At 40.5% G+C, this 18274-nt stretch overlaps 1 protein-coding gene across 3 annotated transcripts in view; it reads left to right on the top strand.

Moving 5' to 3' along the window:
- The window catches only part of Slc41a2 (solute carrier family 41 member 2), a 118613-nt gene that overhangs the window by 33935 nt on the left and 66404 nt on the right, over positions 1 to 18274 (top strand). For all 3 annotated transcript variants that reach the window (XM_076853247.2, XM_076853248.2, XM_076853246.2), the window contains exons 3-5: positions 949 to 1056; positions 12658 to 12729; positions 16653 to 16797. In XM_076853247.2, the coding sequence (XP_076709362.2) occupies positions 949 to 1056; positions 12658 to 12729; positions 16653 to 16797 (325 nt within the window). The remainder of the gene's footprint in view (positions 1 to 948; positions 1057 to 12657; positions 12730 to 16652; positions 16798 to 18274) is intronic.

The raw sequence follows: 18274 nt of genomic DNA, 5'->3' as shown, positions 1-18274 counted from the left end.
CTAAAATAGGGGGACAGAACACAGGACTGCTCAGAACTCCTGAAGTCAATTGCAGTTCTCATCTTTTGACCTTGGGAAAATCATTGAATGTGTCTGGATCTTCATTTCTTTTTTATATTATTTTTTGGTATTGGGGATTTAACCCCGGAGCACTTAGTCACATCATTGAGCCTCATCCCTAGCCCTTTATATTTTTGAGACAGGGTCTCACTAAGTTACTTAGGACCTTGCTAAATTGCTGAGGCTGGCCTTGAACTAGCAGTCCTCCCGCCTCAGCCTTCTGAGCTGGTGGAATGACAGGAATATGCCACTAAGCATACTTTATTTTATTTCTTTTTTTTAAAAAATGTATTTTCTTAGTTGTAGTTGATCACAGTACCTTTTTATTTTATTTATTTATTTTTATGTGGTGCTGAGGATCGAACTCAGTGCCTCTCACGTGCTAGGCGAGCGCCATACCGCTGAGCTACAACTCCAGCCCCTGAATCTTTATTTCTTAATTTGTGAAATTTGGTAATGATAGTAGTGTAATTTTCTTGTGAGGTTGTTGTAATTAGTGTTGGAAGCAAGGTTCAAATTCAGAAGATCTGGTTTTAGAGTCTGTGCTTTTAACCTAGTTATGCTAACTCTTGCCGTCATAAAGTGATGAAAAATTCACAAATTTTGGGATTGTGTGTTGCATGCTAGTGTAGAATGTGAGGTAGTGACTGTCAGCTGTCACTACAACTGCCCCCGAGTCTTCTAAAGCCCCAATGCACAGCAGGTAGGGCTAAGCTATACGTTCCCTGTTTTGATGACTAGTGTGGCACTTCAGAATGTCGGTGCAAAGTTGGTGGGGGGGGGAACGGGGATTTTTTGAAATGTCTTTGTTCTAAGTGGTTTTTAAATAACATCAGAAATCTTTATTTATTTATTATTTATTTATTTATTTATTTTTATTTTTTGCAGCACTGGGAGGTGTTCAAAAACGTAACAGAAGTTTTCATTTTAGTTCCTGCCCTTCTCGGTCTCAAAGGGAACTTGGAAATGACACTGGCATCCAGATTGTCCACTGCAGTAAGTTTCTTTCCTAGCTCATAGTATATGTATCACTTATACTATTTCCTTTATAAGAAGAACTTGTATCAGGAGAAAGTTTTTCCCTCTGTCTGTCTGATGAGTCTCTGGCCCTCAGGATCGTAACTGATCCCATAAGTTGAGTGTCCTCAGGGTTGTCTGATCTGAGAGCTAGAGACCTATGTTTGTCACGAGAAGTGACCTACTTGTCTCCTTTGATGGGGTAAGTCAGATGCTCAGAATCTTTACAGCTCTGGCCGGCTGTATGATATTTAAAATTTCCATGATTGTTAAAGCAACATATGCTTATTATAAAAATGAAAAGAGAGAAAAGAATAAAGAAAATCCCAAACCACCAAACCACCTTACTTTTCCACCTGGACATGACCACTAGTAATATTTTGGTGTAGATTCTTCTATTCTTTCATCTTTTTTAATATTTATTTTTTTAGTTTTACACAATACCTTTATTTTGTATGTTTATTTTTTTTTGTGGTGTTGAGGATTGAGCCCAGGGCCTTGCACGTGCTAGGCGAGCGCTCTACCACTGCACCACAACCCCAGCCCTATACTTTCATATCTGTATTTATATGTGGATAGGGATATCATAATGTATATAACATTGGGCATTTTAAAAAGAAACTGGAATCCTGAATGTTCTCTTTTATAAAATCTGTGATCTCCACTTAAGAATATATCCTGGTCATATTTCCATGTCAGTGTCATTGTCTTCATTGACTCTGCACTTTTATGTTGTAGTACTCTGCAACAGTTGGATTCATCCAGCATTGGATATGTGAGCTCTTTCTAATGATCTACTAATATAAGCAAAACTGTATGAATATCCTTTTGTACTTTTTCTTCTTTAGGGGGAATTCTAGGATTGTAAATTAATCTTTAAGTTAGCTCATGACTTGGGATGATCTCTAATCACTCGGCTAGTCGTGTAGGTGGAGCTAAACCTCATAGAGTAGAATTACTTTGGTAACTTCCCGTTAGCCTATAGCATGTAGTCACTGTGATTATTGAATATTGAAAGGACTAAAGAGCAATAGAAGCTCCTTGAGCTGCATCAAGAAAGTACAAGATGAACCTGGAACATCTTGTGCCAGAAAATAAAGAAGTACTTAAAAATAACAACAACCCCAAAACAGGGAAATGACAAAAAAGATACAAGGCAGTGTCCTGGACAGATCTGGGACAGTCTGCACCATGAAATATGCAACAATAACCCCTGGACTAAGGTAAAGTCCATCTAGTCATAAGTTAACAAGGCAGATGGAGTGTACATAAATCACTTCGGATATCAGTAAAGGTAATGAAGAGAACGGGTGCTGTGGAAGGGTGATTCTGAGGGCTGCTCCAGGTTACACGTGGAGGCTCCATCCAGGAGGTGACGGGTGAGCTGGAACCTGAATCGTAAAAGTGAGTCAGCAACGTCAAAATCTAAGAAGAGACCATCCCAGTTAGTGCTGTTTATCAGTGTGATAATGTCATATGCTATAGGCGTTCCAGTATGGTCTGTGGGCAGAATTCACATGGAGATTCAAGACAGATCTACATAGTTTAAAGTTACACAACAATCTTTGAACCTTACTAAAAAATCTTTCTCTCTCCCTTAACAATTATATCTTTAGCACCTGCCTGTACAAGGCCTGGGTTTGTGTAGGCCCCTAGCCCTGTAAGGCAAAACCAAACCCAACCCCGAGAGTATCTGTAAGAAGACCTATAAGTCCAAGAGCACATTTAGAATTCTTGTTCATCTTGGCTTCTGCTTTGGAGCTGGTGGTATGGAGACAGCTGGGCTCTGGTCTGAGGCCAGCCCCTTCCCCCTTCCCCCTGGCTGTCTGCATGGCACTTTGAAAGGCCTTGTACCCATCTCAGGCCTCACGTCCACCCTCAGCTGTGCCTTCAGCAGCAACCACCCTGCACTCCTTGGATTGGGCCTGCACTTACTGGTGGCATAATCTGCGTCCAGCAGCACCAGCTGGAGGGAAAAGTCGACAAGGGGCTCCAGGCCACTTGGACAGGGAACTTTATGGTCCTGGACATCCAGAGGATGCCCTGGCTTAGGTCTCAGGTGGCAGAGCCGGGGGCCTGTGAATGCCGCTCTTTAGTGGAGGGACCTAAGTAAAGGAGGGCCAAGGTGGAGCCCTGTAAACCTGAAGTCTCAGAGCTAGGGCCCCTCTTTCCCAGATTTAGAGTATTATTGATCCAGAGTCTAGGAATGAAAGCTTTATTTAAATTTTGGAAAAATTACATGACATAGAAGAGAATTTGTACCTGCCTTGTTAGATACTTCTGCAAGTTATTGAAACAAGATTGAAAAGAAGATATATATTTAAAACAGTTTCTTGAACAAAAGAACCTTAATATTACATTCTTCAGGTAACAATACCAACATAATAGGATTTACTTACTAATAACCAGTGGCTTTGAATAACCAATAAAAAAAAAAAAAATCACCAGTGGCTGTTTGCAGAAAAAAGCAGTTCTTTGAAACTTTGTGAAGTAACCAAGTGAATATACCTTGAAGTGTATAAATATTTTTTACATGACACCTATTAAAAAATTCTATCATTCTACTTTTGGGAAGATACTGAAATTGGCAATAAAAATGGACATGTAGTTAGAGATTCCTTACCTTTTTTGGTATCTTTAAAGCCAGTTATATTCCTCTACCTCCATACACTTTTAGATCCAATGTCCTTAAACAAAAGGACAGTTTTTTTCTCAAGTGATATCATAAAGCCATAAATGCATTTCAATAATTAAAATAAAAACAATTATAGTCACCTGAGGATATTTAGAAAGCATCCTCTTCAAACTGTTCACAAAGCTTCAGTTTTGGAATTATTTCAATGATTGTATCATTACTATCAACTGTGGTCTTTTGGGGCCGTAGTTATACTTGGGGCTTTGAAGATCAGTCTTTGATCTCAGCAGTTATTCCCTGATAGGAAAGAAAGTCTAATAATTTTGTGACACTGTTCATAGCATCATCTAGACTGACAAAGCTAGCCAAAATAATCTTGGTTCTTCAGTGACTTGGTTGGAAAGTACCTAGCATTGCAGATATGAGAATGGTTAACCATAGGGTCATCTAGCAGCTCTCAGTGTTAAGAAATTATTTTTTAAAAAATTCTAATAATGAAATTATGATAAAATGCTCAAAATTTGAGTTTCATATTTATTCTTGTATCCCATTAGTTCATTATATGATGACATTTAGTGACAGTGAATATTGATTTTAACACTTGATTCTTTGACACCAGCTGGACTGTGTGTCGAGAATATCTGAAGTTTTATCTTTAAGAAGAGAGAGAAGAAACCTACGTAGCTTTACTGAGGTTCTGAGAGTTAGTGAAATTGCGCACAGGTCTCCTACCTGCTGCTTTCCCCACTTGATTTTCTTGTGAGAACTCGTGGGTCACTTAGGTGGAACTCAATCCAAGAGCCCTTTTGGCAGGAGAGAATAAAGGTCTTGAAAACAGAAGTGGCAACAGTCAAGGAAGAGGAAAGTTAAGGAATGGAAGTTGAAAGGTGGCTCCAGTTTCACTTGTTGGAAAAAACTTTGCTCTGACAGATAGAGGTAGGTAGGCTTCTGAGCCACTTTGCCAGGAAGAGTGAAGTTCTGGTTCGCTTACCTTAAAGAAAAGACCTCTGAAAGCATTGCTCTTGAGCACTGTCCAGCTTTGTTTAGATTCAAGTAATAGATTAAATTGCCAGTCCATTTTAAAATAGGCCTTGCTGTAGGGAATCTGGTTCAGAAAGAATTGACTGCAAATGAAGTTTTGCTGCTTCATTTGATCACATTACCATTAAATCTCCTAGAAGTGAATTTAATCTTAATCTTCTTTAAACTTCATCTGCCATGTTCTATTTCGTGCTAGGTGTGTCTGTTTATGTGCATTTTTCTATTCACATTAAGAGAGGGGAATTCCAAAGCTGGTGGGCTCAGCACAGGGAGCTTATTGCTAAGGTCCCCCCTACAGGGTGGACTTAACTGAGCCTTTCTTTGAGGAGATAAGGCTGGAGTTATCTTCTGTAGTTTCAGAATTGTGTCACTGAAGAGATATATCAGACATAAACAGAGAGAAATAAGAAAGTGAACCTTCAAGGCTGAGCTAGGAAGGTCCCAGGCAATGCACAGCTGAGAGCTGGGCCTGTGGTTGCTGTTGGATGGAAGGTTCTAGAGCAGTCTTCTGATCGTCAGCGTCAGAGATGTGTTAGAAGTGCCACTTCTCAGCCCTCTTCCAAAGCACTGAGTTGAAATGTGGAGGTAGGTGTGGCCCGGCCATCTGTTCTTTTTTTTTTAATATTTATTTTTTAGTTGTAGTTGGACACAATACCTTTCTTTTTATTTATTTATTTTTTATGTGGTGCTGAGGATCAAACCCAGGGCCTCACACTTGCTAGGCCATCGCTCTACCGCTGAGCCACAACCCCAGCCCCCCATCTGTTCTTTAGCAAGCTCTCCAGACGATTCTGAGGTACACTCACGCTGGAGAACCACGGTGTTGGATAAGGCGCCTTGGAGGCCCATGGTGGTGGGACCAAGTGAACAGGGGGGTCCTAGGAGAGGAGGTTAGAGAATGAGCCAGGGACCAGCCAATAAGGGACCTTGTGGTCTCCTGGAAGGACTTTGGCTGCTTCCTAATAGGGAACCCATTGGAAGATTCTGAGCAGAGCCATGGTGTGATCTGAGCAGTGTTCTTTAACAGATTATTTTGAATGTCGTGTTGCGGTGTGGGCACCAGAGACTGAAGCAGGGAGCCCGGCTGGGAGCTCGTTGCCATGATGTAGTCGGAGATGATGTTGCTGGGATGGGGTGGTAGGAGTGGGTGTCGTGAGAGGTTGTTGGAGTCAGAGCCCACGTTCAGGTAGACAGCTGGGAAGCAGTCACTTGGGTGTGAAGCTGTGGTGCCATGGTGTGCTCTTCTAGTTCATGGCATTGAAGTTGCTTGGAGAAGTTGATCTCATAGGCGGAATGCTACCATTCTGAGGGAAGGCCAGAGCGTCATTGTCTGGCGGCTTCTGATCCCTCCCAGGCTGCTGACAGCTCCAGGTCAGCGACTCCCTTCTGGCCTGTTCACGACCACTCCTGGGCCTGAGCATGACTGCTCCTCTCACCCCCTCCTCTTGCACTGGCTGCTGCTGGTTCTGCCTGTTTGGTTTCTTTTTCTTTGTTCACTTTCTTAATTTGAGGCTTTCTTGACACATGTTTACACGTCCGCCCTCAGTAGCTTCATGCTGTTCCCCACTGGTCACTCAGTCCCCTTCTCCATCCCCTTCCTGACCCCAGAGCTGAACTGTCCGTTGTGAGCTGGACGCCACTCACTGCATTCAGAACTAACCTTCACTTTCCCTTATTCTAGCAGGATCTCTCTTTGAAGTGTCTTGTGGATTAGTGGGCGGTCCTCTCCCCTTCCCTTCTCATTCTCTTCAGCTCCTGCCTGGAGGTCATTCCACCTGGGAATTCCTCTTCCCTCTTACACCTACCCACTGCCACTTGAACTTGGGGTTGGTGGTCTCCACTGCTGTGGCTGGTGTTTCCTGGTTCTAGGCAGAAGAGCAAATGAATGTAATTTTTGAAAAACCTCAACAAGTACTATTTGAAAGCTGGCTTTTAAATTTTTTAAAATTTTATTTATTTATTTAGCTGTAGTTGGATACAATGCTTTTATTTTGTTTATTTATTTTTATGTGGTGCTGAGGATCGAACCCAGGGCCTCACACATGCTAGGCAAGCGCTCTACCACTGAGCCCCAGCCCCAGCCCCGGCTTTTAAAATTTTATGTGTTAAAAAATACTTCTTTTCAACTATTATGTTTTTTTGTGAAATATTTCTTTTTACTTCTAAGATTAGGAATGAAAATCATAGCTATAGAAGGCCAGTTGGTGATTACTTTAATCTTTTTGTTTTATTATTTTTATGATTATCTGCAGGAGAACTAGGACAAATGAGCTTATAGGATTATAAGGTGGATCTTCAATAAGTAGAAAGACAGAGAGCTTAAAACCTCAGACACCAGAGACAGCCTACTCATTCAGTCTATTGAAGGTCACTTCTCCTTAGAGCTTGTTTTTCCGTCAAACTAAATGAAAAGATATTTCAATATAATAGATTTCCTATTTCAACAAGGAAATTAAATAGTGATGAATACAAATCAGCTTTATCTTGCCCTCTTACATAAGTCCAAATTTATTTGTAAAGATATGATGATTAAATTGACTATTTTTCCTGAATTTTAATTTTTTTATAGTGTATATAAAATTATATATATATAGATTTTTTTCAATTTTTTTTATATAGATGTTCATATAGATATGTGGCAGTAGTTTACAATTGGAAAATAAACCAAGCACAATGATTTCTGGAGTTTTAAGAGTTTCAATTATAGTTTAAGTTTTTTAGTTTAAGTCTAAAATTTCCTCTTTCTGAATGCTAGATATGAGTCAAAAATGGTATCCTAAAGATAAATTAAAAGGAAAGGGAAAAAAAAAAAAGAAGACTGTGAATCTGTTCCCCAGGAGCAAATTGCCTGGCAGAATCTTATTAGCCCTTTTCTACTCCAGGCAAAACTGATTTCTGTTGCCTCAAACCTCTTGTCAGAGAACTCTCGGTTCTCTGAAGTTATTTTATAATATTCTTTATTATTTTATTTTTATTTATTCATTTTTTGGTACTGGGGATTGAACCCAGGGGTGCTCTACCACTGAGCCACATCCCCAGTCCTTTTTATTTTGTATTTTGAGACAGGGTCTTGCTAAGTTGCCAGGCTGGTTTCAAATATGTGATCCTCCTGCCTCAGATTCCCAAGTTACTGGGATTACGGTGTGAACCACCACATCCGGCAATGCTCTACCTTTCTAATTTACTAATTAAAAAATGTTTTGGGTCTTTACTGTATGCCAAGCATGGATCTGTGTGCTCAGTCATAAGACAGAAAATGTACCTGCCTTTGGGGTGCTGACATCCTAGCAGAAGTTGTTAACAAAGCCTCTTCCTGTAGTAATTTGATGTTGGACTTCCAATTTCAATTGCAAAGCTTCTAAGATAATAAAAAATTAAAGTCCAAATAATGATTATTAGTAACTGACTTAAATTTCCGTATTATTCCCAAATTCGGCATAATTCTAAATTTTATGTGTTTAGAAAAAATTCTAAATTTTTGTGAAATCTGATTGTGAGTACAAATGGGATTGCATGTTCCTATTCTACATTTTAATACATCTTTCTTAAGTTAAAAATATCAGCCCTCAGTCAGTTTTGCAGAGTAGAACTATTTATGTTTAATCTGAAACTGTTTTAATCAGGTGGATTTTTAGCTCCCTCCTTTTTTGCAGCTTTATTGAGGTATAATTGACGTACCATAAACTGCACATTTTAAAGCCTACAGTCTGGGTGCTTTGATATGTAGTATGTACTCAGGAAACTATCACCACCATCAGGGTAATGGACACATGCGTTGCCCTGTGTGCTCAGAAAGATATTACTTTGTGTGTGTTTGAGTGTATTATGTTTTATATAAGATATCTAAAATATATAAATATATAATCCATTGCTTCTTAGACTTGTGGCTAAGACTGAGTGTAAAAATATATAACAGGGTTTCTGATTCCAGTTAATGGCAGAATGAATTGGCTGGGTGAACCCTCCCTGCCATTCAATACAGTTACAAAATCTAGACAAACTATTCGATGGCAATAAAAAGCGAAAACGTAGAATTTTGAGTTCCCTTAAAAGAGCATGCCGTCGATGACTAAGAATGGCAGTGTTTGAAGATTTCTTTGCTTGAGGGCATTCCCCAGTCCCTGGATCTCCTGTGGCAGAAAACGCAGTCTTCCCTGCTCCAGGTGGCAGAGATAGAGTTCAGAGTTGGCAAGGGGAGCTGGAAACTTAGGGAGGGAATTCTAGAAGTGCAGAAAGGTAAGATCCAAAGTCTGAATATAAGATCTGCTCAAATCTTTGGCCAACTGCAAAAGTATGTGTATACAGGCCTGACCTGAGTGTGAGCCTGGCAAAAAAAGAAAAAAGAAAACAAGTGGGCAGAAATGTGAGAGGGGCCTGCGTCTGAAAGACCAGTGCACTCACTGAGATTTGTCTGCTGCCTACTTGTTTGTCTCCTCCTCCTCTCTCCTCTTTGCTTTTGTGCGGGGGGGGGGGGGGGGGGGGGGGGGGGGGGGGAAGGGGGGGGTACTAGGGATTGAACCCAGGGCACTCTACCACTGAGCTACAGCCCCAGCCCTTTTTATTTTTCATTTTTGAAACAAGGTCTCACTAAATTGTCCAGGCTGGCCTTAAACTTGCCATCCTCCTCTGGCCTCAGCCTCCCCAGTTCCTGGAATTACAGAGTATGCCGCTGAGCCCGGCTGCTTGATGGCTGTTTTGATTGAGCACCTTCTGTGACCTTATGCATAGCTGTTGTGGCAGAGAATTGAAATTTTACTGGATCAAAGTATCAGATGATAGAACTTGAAGCTAAGAGAGCTAGTGGAAATACATGGGGAAATATCAGAAGCAGGAGAAACCCCAGAGAGGGTAAACTCCAAACTAGACCACAAATTTTGTCCAACTCTTTGCCTGACCACTAAACTACATAGATATGGAAGTGATCCCCAAAGGGCTAGACTGAAAAGCAGTATCGTAGTCAAAAGAACCAAGTAGAAGATGAACTGCTCCATCCCGGGAGAGAGAAGACTCTGTAGTTTGACTCTCAGCAAATTAACTGCTAATTAGAAGGAAAACTCAATCCTTAGAACATTACGGGTATGAGAGTCACTCTCCTATGTTGTCAACACTGTCTTGTTTTTAACAAAAAAAATATCATCAGATGTAGAAAGAAACAGAAGTGTGACCCATTTGCAAGAAAAGTGTGATTCATATCCATCCATGGGAAGGGACTCCAGAGGGCCCACGTGGTGAATTTAACAGTCTTTTAAAACAGCTGTTTTGAACATGTCCAAAGAACGAAAGGGGAAAATACATTAAGAATTCAACATATGCATCTTTTTTTTGTGTACGTGATACTGGGATCCAACCCAGGGCCTTGTGAGTGTGAGGCAAGCACTCTACCAACTGAGCTATATCTTCAGCAAAATGATGCATCTTTTTTTTTAAAATATTTTTTTAGTTGTCAGTGGATCTTTTATATTATTTATTTATTTATATGCAGCGCTGAAATCGAACCTAGGGCCTCACACGTGCGAGGCAAGCGCTCTACCAATGAGCCCCAGCCCCAGCCCAAAACCAGATGCATCTTAATGAGTGAACGAATTGGTGTCTCTGCAACCATATTGGCCTATTTTTCTAATGTTTCAAGATATATGTAATTTGAATAAATATGGATTAGTCAGAAATCTTTTGGTAAAGATTTGGTAATCACGCCCGCCTACACTTTATCACTTTCCCAGTTCTTGGTTTCTCTTGCTGAGAGCACCAGCAAGTCAACTAATCTAACAAAGGTAGGTTGGCCAAAGGCCTTTAGACAGCACACCCCTACTTCTCCCTCCACTTTTGAAGAAGCTTGGGTGGTTATATTATCCCTGACCACTGGACAGGAGGGTGGGTCAGCCCTGTTCTTGGTGTAGTTTTTCCAAGATGGAGGCAACAGGTCATCTTCCTGTGTCTGGCCATTCCCCCACCACTCCTAATGCATGCCTGTAGCATACTGTCTTCCCTAAAGAGTGAATTTGGGCTGACATTTCTTTTTGGTTTTCTCTAAAATATTGATTTATAAAAATGTTTTTATTTGTGAATATATTCTTCTTTTAATTTGATATCATTTTAATTGTTACTGATTATTTTATGTTAGAATAAAAAGATTGCAGATCCAGAGACATCTAGATCTAGAAGGGACTTAGAAAGTGTGACCCTCATCATTTGTATATAGAGTACAATCTTACACTATTTAAATTAATAAACTGTCAGCCTGGGTTTGGTCCAGAAAGCAGCCATGGTAGATGTGTGCTCTAGTTATAATAGGGCCTACACAAATGTGGGGAAGTTGGGTAAGTAAAGATGCGTGGAGAGAAAATCAGTGGAACGGCCGGATTGAACCCAGGGCACTCTACCACTGGTGCAGGGGAAAAAAGCCAAGTGTGTCTTATGGCAAAGGCCCAGGTGCCTCCCAGGGCTGCCTGCCTGCCAAAGATAGTGGCCTCTGCTTAGCTTATGCCTTCCAAATTTTAGGTATGTTCCCATTATGTAGACTATGACCGGAAGTTGTAGGGACAGGGATTTGAGGTATGTAGTGGCCATGGCACAAGAGAACCTGGCTCTCTCTCCCTCACCCTTTCGCCCCCACCTCCCTTGATCTTTTCCTGGTCCCTGAACTCTGCCTGTCTCCCTGGCTCACTAAGCCACTCTGAAGGGTTGATGTTTTCTCATTCGTAGACTGAGATTGCTTCTCATAGCCACAGTCACTCTCTTAAGAATTCTTCAAAATAGCATTAATTTCTCTCATGCTTTGTTCTTGAACTCTGAACCTGAGGTGAATGCACTCTTCAAATGTTGCTCATGTCTCTCTTACTCACTTGAGCAGAGCCCCAGGTTGTTACAATTGCAAACATGAATTTTATCAATACTTTAGATTCCCAGGTTTGGTCAAGAAATATATCAGTAAAGACTTGCAGGAGTAATTATCCTGAAACACTGAGAATTTGCTGGAGACTTTGAAACTAAAATCTGGAGTGAAATTACAGAATAGCGTTTGTTTTCCAAATTGGTAGAGGAATGTTGATGGGCCCTGAACCCGCTGGTCTAAAGCCATGAGCTAAGCTCTAGTTTGTACTTGTTTGAAACGACCCATAAATAATAACCCTGTGTACCTTCCTCTATACCCATTCACCCAGAAACCTTTTTTTTAACATTTGAAAACCTTCTATGACCAGGTGATGAATAACTGAAAATCCAGCTTAATATAGGATTTTTACTAATGATTGCTCATTGCTTTCCAAATGACTGGAAAACTTGGCAGTCTTAGTTGTACATTTTTTGAATATTAAGTGGTTGAGAAATATGACCTGGCTCGCAGAGACACTGAATATGTGAATAATCTTATTTTGGAAAGTATTCTATTTAGAAGAAAGATGTATACTTTTTAATTGGTGAGGTGCATGATCAAAATTTGTGAACTAAATGAATTTTTATTGCTAACAATTTTTTGTCATGAATCAAATGTAGGTTATATACATATGAACGATTTGTTTAAATCTTGTTTTTTGATTAACAATTCTTCAGATTATATTAATTTTATGGTATGAAATTAAATGCTGGCAGCTAAAAATTATGTAATTATTTATATTGACCCTCAATACACAGGATTCAGCATTTTAGGGTGATACATGGTAATGTTTTATATATATATAAAAACGGGGCCACTAGTTCTTATAAGATGGTTAAAGAAAAAAGTCCCCCTGAGCATCTCAGCCAATCTGAATGGTAGATGGAGTGAATTCAGAATTATATTCAAGTATAGGTGCCCTTACCAGACTTACTACAAAATTATTTTGTACTTTAAGACTTTGTATGCTATTTAAGCAAAGTAAACAATATATAGATTTTTCAGTGATCCATGAAAATATCCACTTTAACAGGTAAATATTGGGAAGATGGACTCACCCATTGAAAAGTGGAACCTAATAATTGGCAACTTGGCTTTAAAGCAGGTAAGTGGCACACAGTTGTTTACAGATCTTGTGTTTACTGGTCTTGGGGTCACCTCTGGAATGGACTCAACTGTAGTGCTGGGAATTCTATCATTTTTTACTTTTTTCAAGGTGCTAAATCACTTAGTACCTTGAACTCATTTAGTACCTTGAAAAAATAATGGAATTAGTGGACACCTCTGACCTCCAGAAGTCATTTTTTCTCTAGAAACTAATCATATGCTTACAAATATAAAAAGATAGATATATAAATATTTTCTTCCATAACTATGTGATAAAGCCAGAATTTGTGTTGATATCTGTACAAATAAATATTGAACATTTCATTGTTTAGGTGCTATTTTTTTACTTTGATTGTTTTTACCCTTGAGACAGACTCACTGTGTTTCTCAGGCTGGTATCAAACTCCTAGGCTCAAGTGATCTTCCTGCATCAGCCTCTCCAGTAGGCAGGACTACTGGCATGCACCACCATGCTCAGCCTACTTTAATTTTTCAAAATATTTGTTTAATGAAACTGAGTTCTGTATATTATGGTCAGCCATTTGTCTTGACTTTTCCTCAATTTGTTGTTACTAGTGTTGATATAAATGAATGTGTTCAGTTGCCAATGATATAAACACTAAACTGGATTCTATGAAATCTATGGCTTTCAGATCTCAGGTGAGTACCTCTACTGCCTCTCCCCCATCCCTCCCATCTCTGAGGCAGAAGACTGCAGCTACCTGTGGTAATTCTCTAGCTAGGATTAGCTGAGGGGACGCACAGGAACTTTGATGAGGTGATGGAGAATTTGGTTACAGGAATATGATTTTATGTAGTGCATTTTAAAGACAAAGGAGTTTTGGGATTGTGGTTATTTCTTAAAAATACCTGTGTAATTGCAGGGTTGGAGATAAAGTCTGGGATCTTAACATCAGCTCTAACATTAACCAGCTGTATAAGCTTTGTTACTTAGCCCTTCTGGGCTTTCCTTTTGTCTTTCAAATCACAGTATTATATTAGAGAGGCTAAAATCCTTTTCAACTTGAACTTGTTATCTGTGCAGGGATGATAATAAAAATATTTAATACCATATTCAAATATCCAAAATATTAATGTATTTGAAAATATATTTGATTTTCTTCTTTAAATACCCTAAACTCATATGAAATAATGAGTTGTAGTATAAATTATATATCAAATCATTTTAGTATAATGGTCATCTCAGCATTATTTATTTGTTTTATTTATTTCAGTAGTGGGGATGAAATCTAGGGCCTCGCACACGCTAGGCAAGTGCCCTACCACTTAGCTAAACCCCAGCCGTTTTTCCGTTTTGAGACAAGATCTTATTAAATTTCTCAAAGTGGTCTCGTAGTCATGATCCTGCGGGGGCTGCAGTAGCTGGGGCTGCACGGGTGCCATCTCAGCTTTAATTTTCATTCTGTTTGTAATGTGCACCTTTCCCTTGTCATCCTCGCTCCCTGCAACCTCTGGTCAGGATGGGTGCTGGCAATGGCTGGGGATTTGCTGATCCTAGTTGCCAAAACCCAAAGCCCATGTGTGCCTCTCTCCATCATCCATGTATGAAGAACAGGAACCCCGAACATGCCCACCAGGATAGCATCGGGGCCAGCTGGGGATGCAGCAATTGCTTGGGACTCAGTTCCAGTGGACAAAGGCCAAGATGACAGAGGCTGCTGAGTGTGGTGGCACACACCTGTAGTTCCAGCAACGCTGGAGGCTGAGGCAGGAGGATCCCAAGTTCAAGGCTATCCCCACTCAGCAACTTAGCAAGACTCTATCTCAAAACAAAAAAAAAAAAAAAAAAAGGGACTGGGAATGTGGTTAAGGTGGTAAAGCATCCTTGGGTTCAACTCCCTAATACCTCCCACCAAAAAGAGAGGTGTGGGTAGGGTTGGGGAAAAGGCTTCACCTGCAAAAGCCTGTGAAGGAGAAGCTGAGTGAGGAGAGGGGTGCAGGGTGGCTAGCCTGTGCTCCCCTTCCTGGAGGTGGGCTGTGGAGGGCGGGGGGGGGAAGAGTAGAGACAGGAGGCCCAGGCACACTTAGGAAGGGAGTGTGCTTCTCTGCTATTAAATTGGGTCCCAGCAGATGACCTGCTACAGGTTTCTTCACCACAGTACAGAACAGCTGCGTGGACTGTGCATAAGTTGCAGAGCCCCCGGTGCCATCTGAGGAACCACCTCACTAGGAGGGATATAGCCTGCACCAAGGTCTATTCAGGCCTGTAGCCCCTATTTAGCCTCCAAGCCCCGAGATCCTTCTAAATCCAGCTACCACTTGAACCCAGGCTTTGCTTTTTTTCTTGGGCACATCAATCATTTTCCACTTAGTTTTTCTTTTGCAGATGTACAGAATAGGACTTCTCAGCTCAGCTATGTGCCTCCAGTTCCTCAGAAATAGATCTACGGATGCATGTACGTGCCTAGACGCACATACCATGATGTCTGCACCAGGCTCCCTCGCCATGCGTACTGGGTCATGCCAGGAAGGACTTGGAGTCACAGTGCTGGAATTTACATTAGTACTTAGTTCTACTGTGTGAAGTGTGTGTGTTATTTACTAACCAGCACGAACATGCTGACATGTCTAACGACTGTGCAGCCACAGTGGCTCTCATACCTGGAGGTCAGCTCTGAGGTGTGGGTGATGTCAACAGGAACTGTAATCAAAGCTTGTGGGGCTGGACGACAGGATATCTAGGCTCTTTAGTCCTGCCTTTCTGTTGATTTTCTGTACAATGGCGTCATCCTGCAGCAGGGATCGATCACTTGGAGCCCTTGACCCCATTTCATGGATTGGCTTTAGAGAATACCCAGAAATTCCACTCCAGATGTTGAGTGTTCTGTGTTTTCTTAGGGGAAAGGTCTCTGTTTTACAGAATTTTTACCAGGTTGTCAGAGGGGCCACGACACACACACAGTTAAGAACCACTGGGAAAAGTGATTCCCGTGGGCTTTCCTGTAGCTTTGTCATTCTGGTAGCCTGAGTCGGCTGTCTGCATGTCTTTTCTTAGTGGAAGTTATTTTGAGTGTTGCTTTGTGTTTGCACTACGGAAACTATCTATTTATGTAACTTGAATCTCAAAGTTTGATATTATCATTGTCATTTATAGAGTAGGGAACTCAAACTTTTTGGGGGGCCGGGATTAGGGATTGAACCCAGGGGTGCTTAACCACTGAGCCATATCCTTGGCCTTTTTTTTTTTTTTTTATTTAGAAGACTGGGCCTCATTAAGTTGCTTAGGGCCTCCCTAAGTTACTGAGGCTGGCTTTGAACCTACAATCCTACTTCAGGCTCGTGAGCAGCTGGGATTACAGGCTTGCACCATCATGTGCAGCTGGAACTTAAGCTTTTATGGTACTAATCAAAGTGTGATTATTTGTGAGGGTATTTTTTAACGTCTTGTTTCCCACTGAGACAGGGAGTCCATTTTCACCATGGTCCTATCTCAGTATCAAGCACAGTGCATTGTGCTTGGTAGAATCTGAATAAATACCAGTTGAGTTAATGGACTCTACTTGCCCCAAGGTTAAGTGGTAGAGAAGGATTCAGGGTCCTATCATTTGATTTTAATCTCCCCAGCGCTGCCTGGTGAGCCTGCTTCCCACCTTGGGTGGGGCCCTCTTTAACCTAAAGCTAGTGTTTTCTTAGATCATCTGTGGATCAGTCCTTTGGGGTACTATTAAAAACAGATTCCTGCACCCCATTCCATTTCTGCTGCCACCAGATCAGGGCAGTTTGAGAGCCCACTCTCTGGGAATATAAAACTCAAATATAGTAGCTTCTTTAAAAGGCAGTACGACTCAGTTACCAGGGGCAGTATGTCTTCAGGCTTCTTGTATGTAATGTTTACATAGGAAAGATTTTGAGTGTTTTTTAAATTACTAATTCAGTTGGATTTTGTAACAAATTTTTTAGGTTCAGGCCACAGTCGTGGGTTTTTTAGCAGCGGTGGCGGCGATCATCTTGGGCTGGATTCCAGAGGGAAAGTATTACCTGGATCATTCCATCCTCCTGTGCTCCAGCAGCGTGGCCACCGCCTTCATCGCGTCTCTTCTGCAGGGTGAGCGGATTTGCAAATGTCTGTAATCTTTTGCTCTTAAATGATTTATTTCTCAGGATGATGACTCTCTCTCTTCAAATGATATTTATGATGAAAACAACAGAAAAAAGTTATCACAAGCTTCAATCATATCAGATATATTTCCGTTTCATTATTTATGAACCTTACTGCAGAGCAGGCTGTTCGAGGCTGTGTTCTGGCCTTTGATGCCCTGGTATAATTCCCAAATAAGATCAGGAAAATAGCCTGAGCATTCATTTGTTTTGTAAATGAAGTTGAGAAACTTCCTGGAAGTCGTGCAGGGGATTTACTGGCTAGTCTCTTGAGTAACAAGGGTTCCAGGAATTCTGAGTTTCAAAAGCAGTCCCTCTGTTAAAAAAAAAATAAAAATTTAAGTTTCATATTAAAAAAAAAAAATTCCTGTCTGTGGTAGTACAAAAATAACCTTATTCTGAAGACAGCATATTATTGGCTATAGATGGTTTAAGAACTAATTTAAAAAACCTAACTGCATTAGAACTTCTCAGATGGATTTTTTTATTAATGTGAACTTTCCATTTGATAACTAGCTTCTTATGGAATAGTAATCAGGGATATAATTTTCTTATTTCTATATGGAATTACTAGAAATGATTGAGATGAAACTATTGGGAAATTAAATTTCTGGCAAAAGAAAAAAAGGTTGCGGTGTTGGCACTCTCTTTAGGCTCCTTAACTTTTGTTTTCTTTCTGATTTTGTGTCATTTGAAATTTTTCAGTCCAGCAAGTGTTTGAAATGCCTAGGATTTTCAAAACCATCAAAAATTCAAATTTTAAAACAACTGTACATTTGGTTAAAGCTTCTTACCTTGAACACTGTATCTTCTAGTTTTACTTGACCTTTTTGACCATCTTAATGTATGCAGATACAATTAACCACATTTTGTGCGTGAGAAAATTGACTCAGGCAGGTGGGGCAACTTGTCCAATTATATCCACTTGTTAGGAGCAGAATCAGAATTAAAACCCAACTTTCCTGGCTTTCAGCTCTTTGCACTGAGCCATGATGCACAAAAAAATGCTTAATTTCAGCTGAAAAGATAAAAGTAGCACTGTCATAGGAGAGCTTCCCATGTGCTGATTGTGGAAAAAAGATTTCTATGTAATCATATCTTGTTGGATTATTATTTTTTTGCAGCAATGGGGATTGAACCCAGGGCCTCACACATGCTAGGCAAGTGCTGTCTGGCTGAACTACATCCCCAACCCTTTTAAAAAATGTTTATTTTGAAACAAGGTCCAGCTAAGCTGCCCAGGCTGGCCTCAAACTTGCCAATCCTCCTGCCTCAGCCTCCTGAGTAGTTGAGGTTACAGGTCTGTGTCACCACACCTCATTATATTTTGTAGGATTATCATATAACATATTCTAAAAGCATTTCTGCTATTGCTTTCTTCCCCCTTTACAGTGATATTATAAAAAGGGTAAGGTCCAGTGATT

Source organism: Callospermophilus lateralis, chromosome 4, assembly GCF_048772815.1.
Source record: "Callospermophilus lateralis isolate mCalLat2 chromosome 4, mCalLat2.hap1, whole genome shotgun sequence".
Classification (NCBI taxonomy): Eukaryota; Metazoa; Chordata; class Mammalia; order Rodentia; family Sciuridae; genus Callospermophilus; species Callospermophilus lateralis.
Note: the sequence above shows the minus strand (reverse complement) of the source record. Positions and strands in the feature narration are given on the sequence as shown.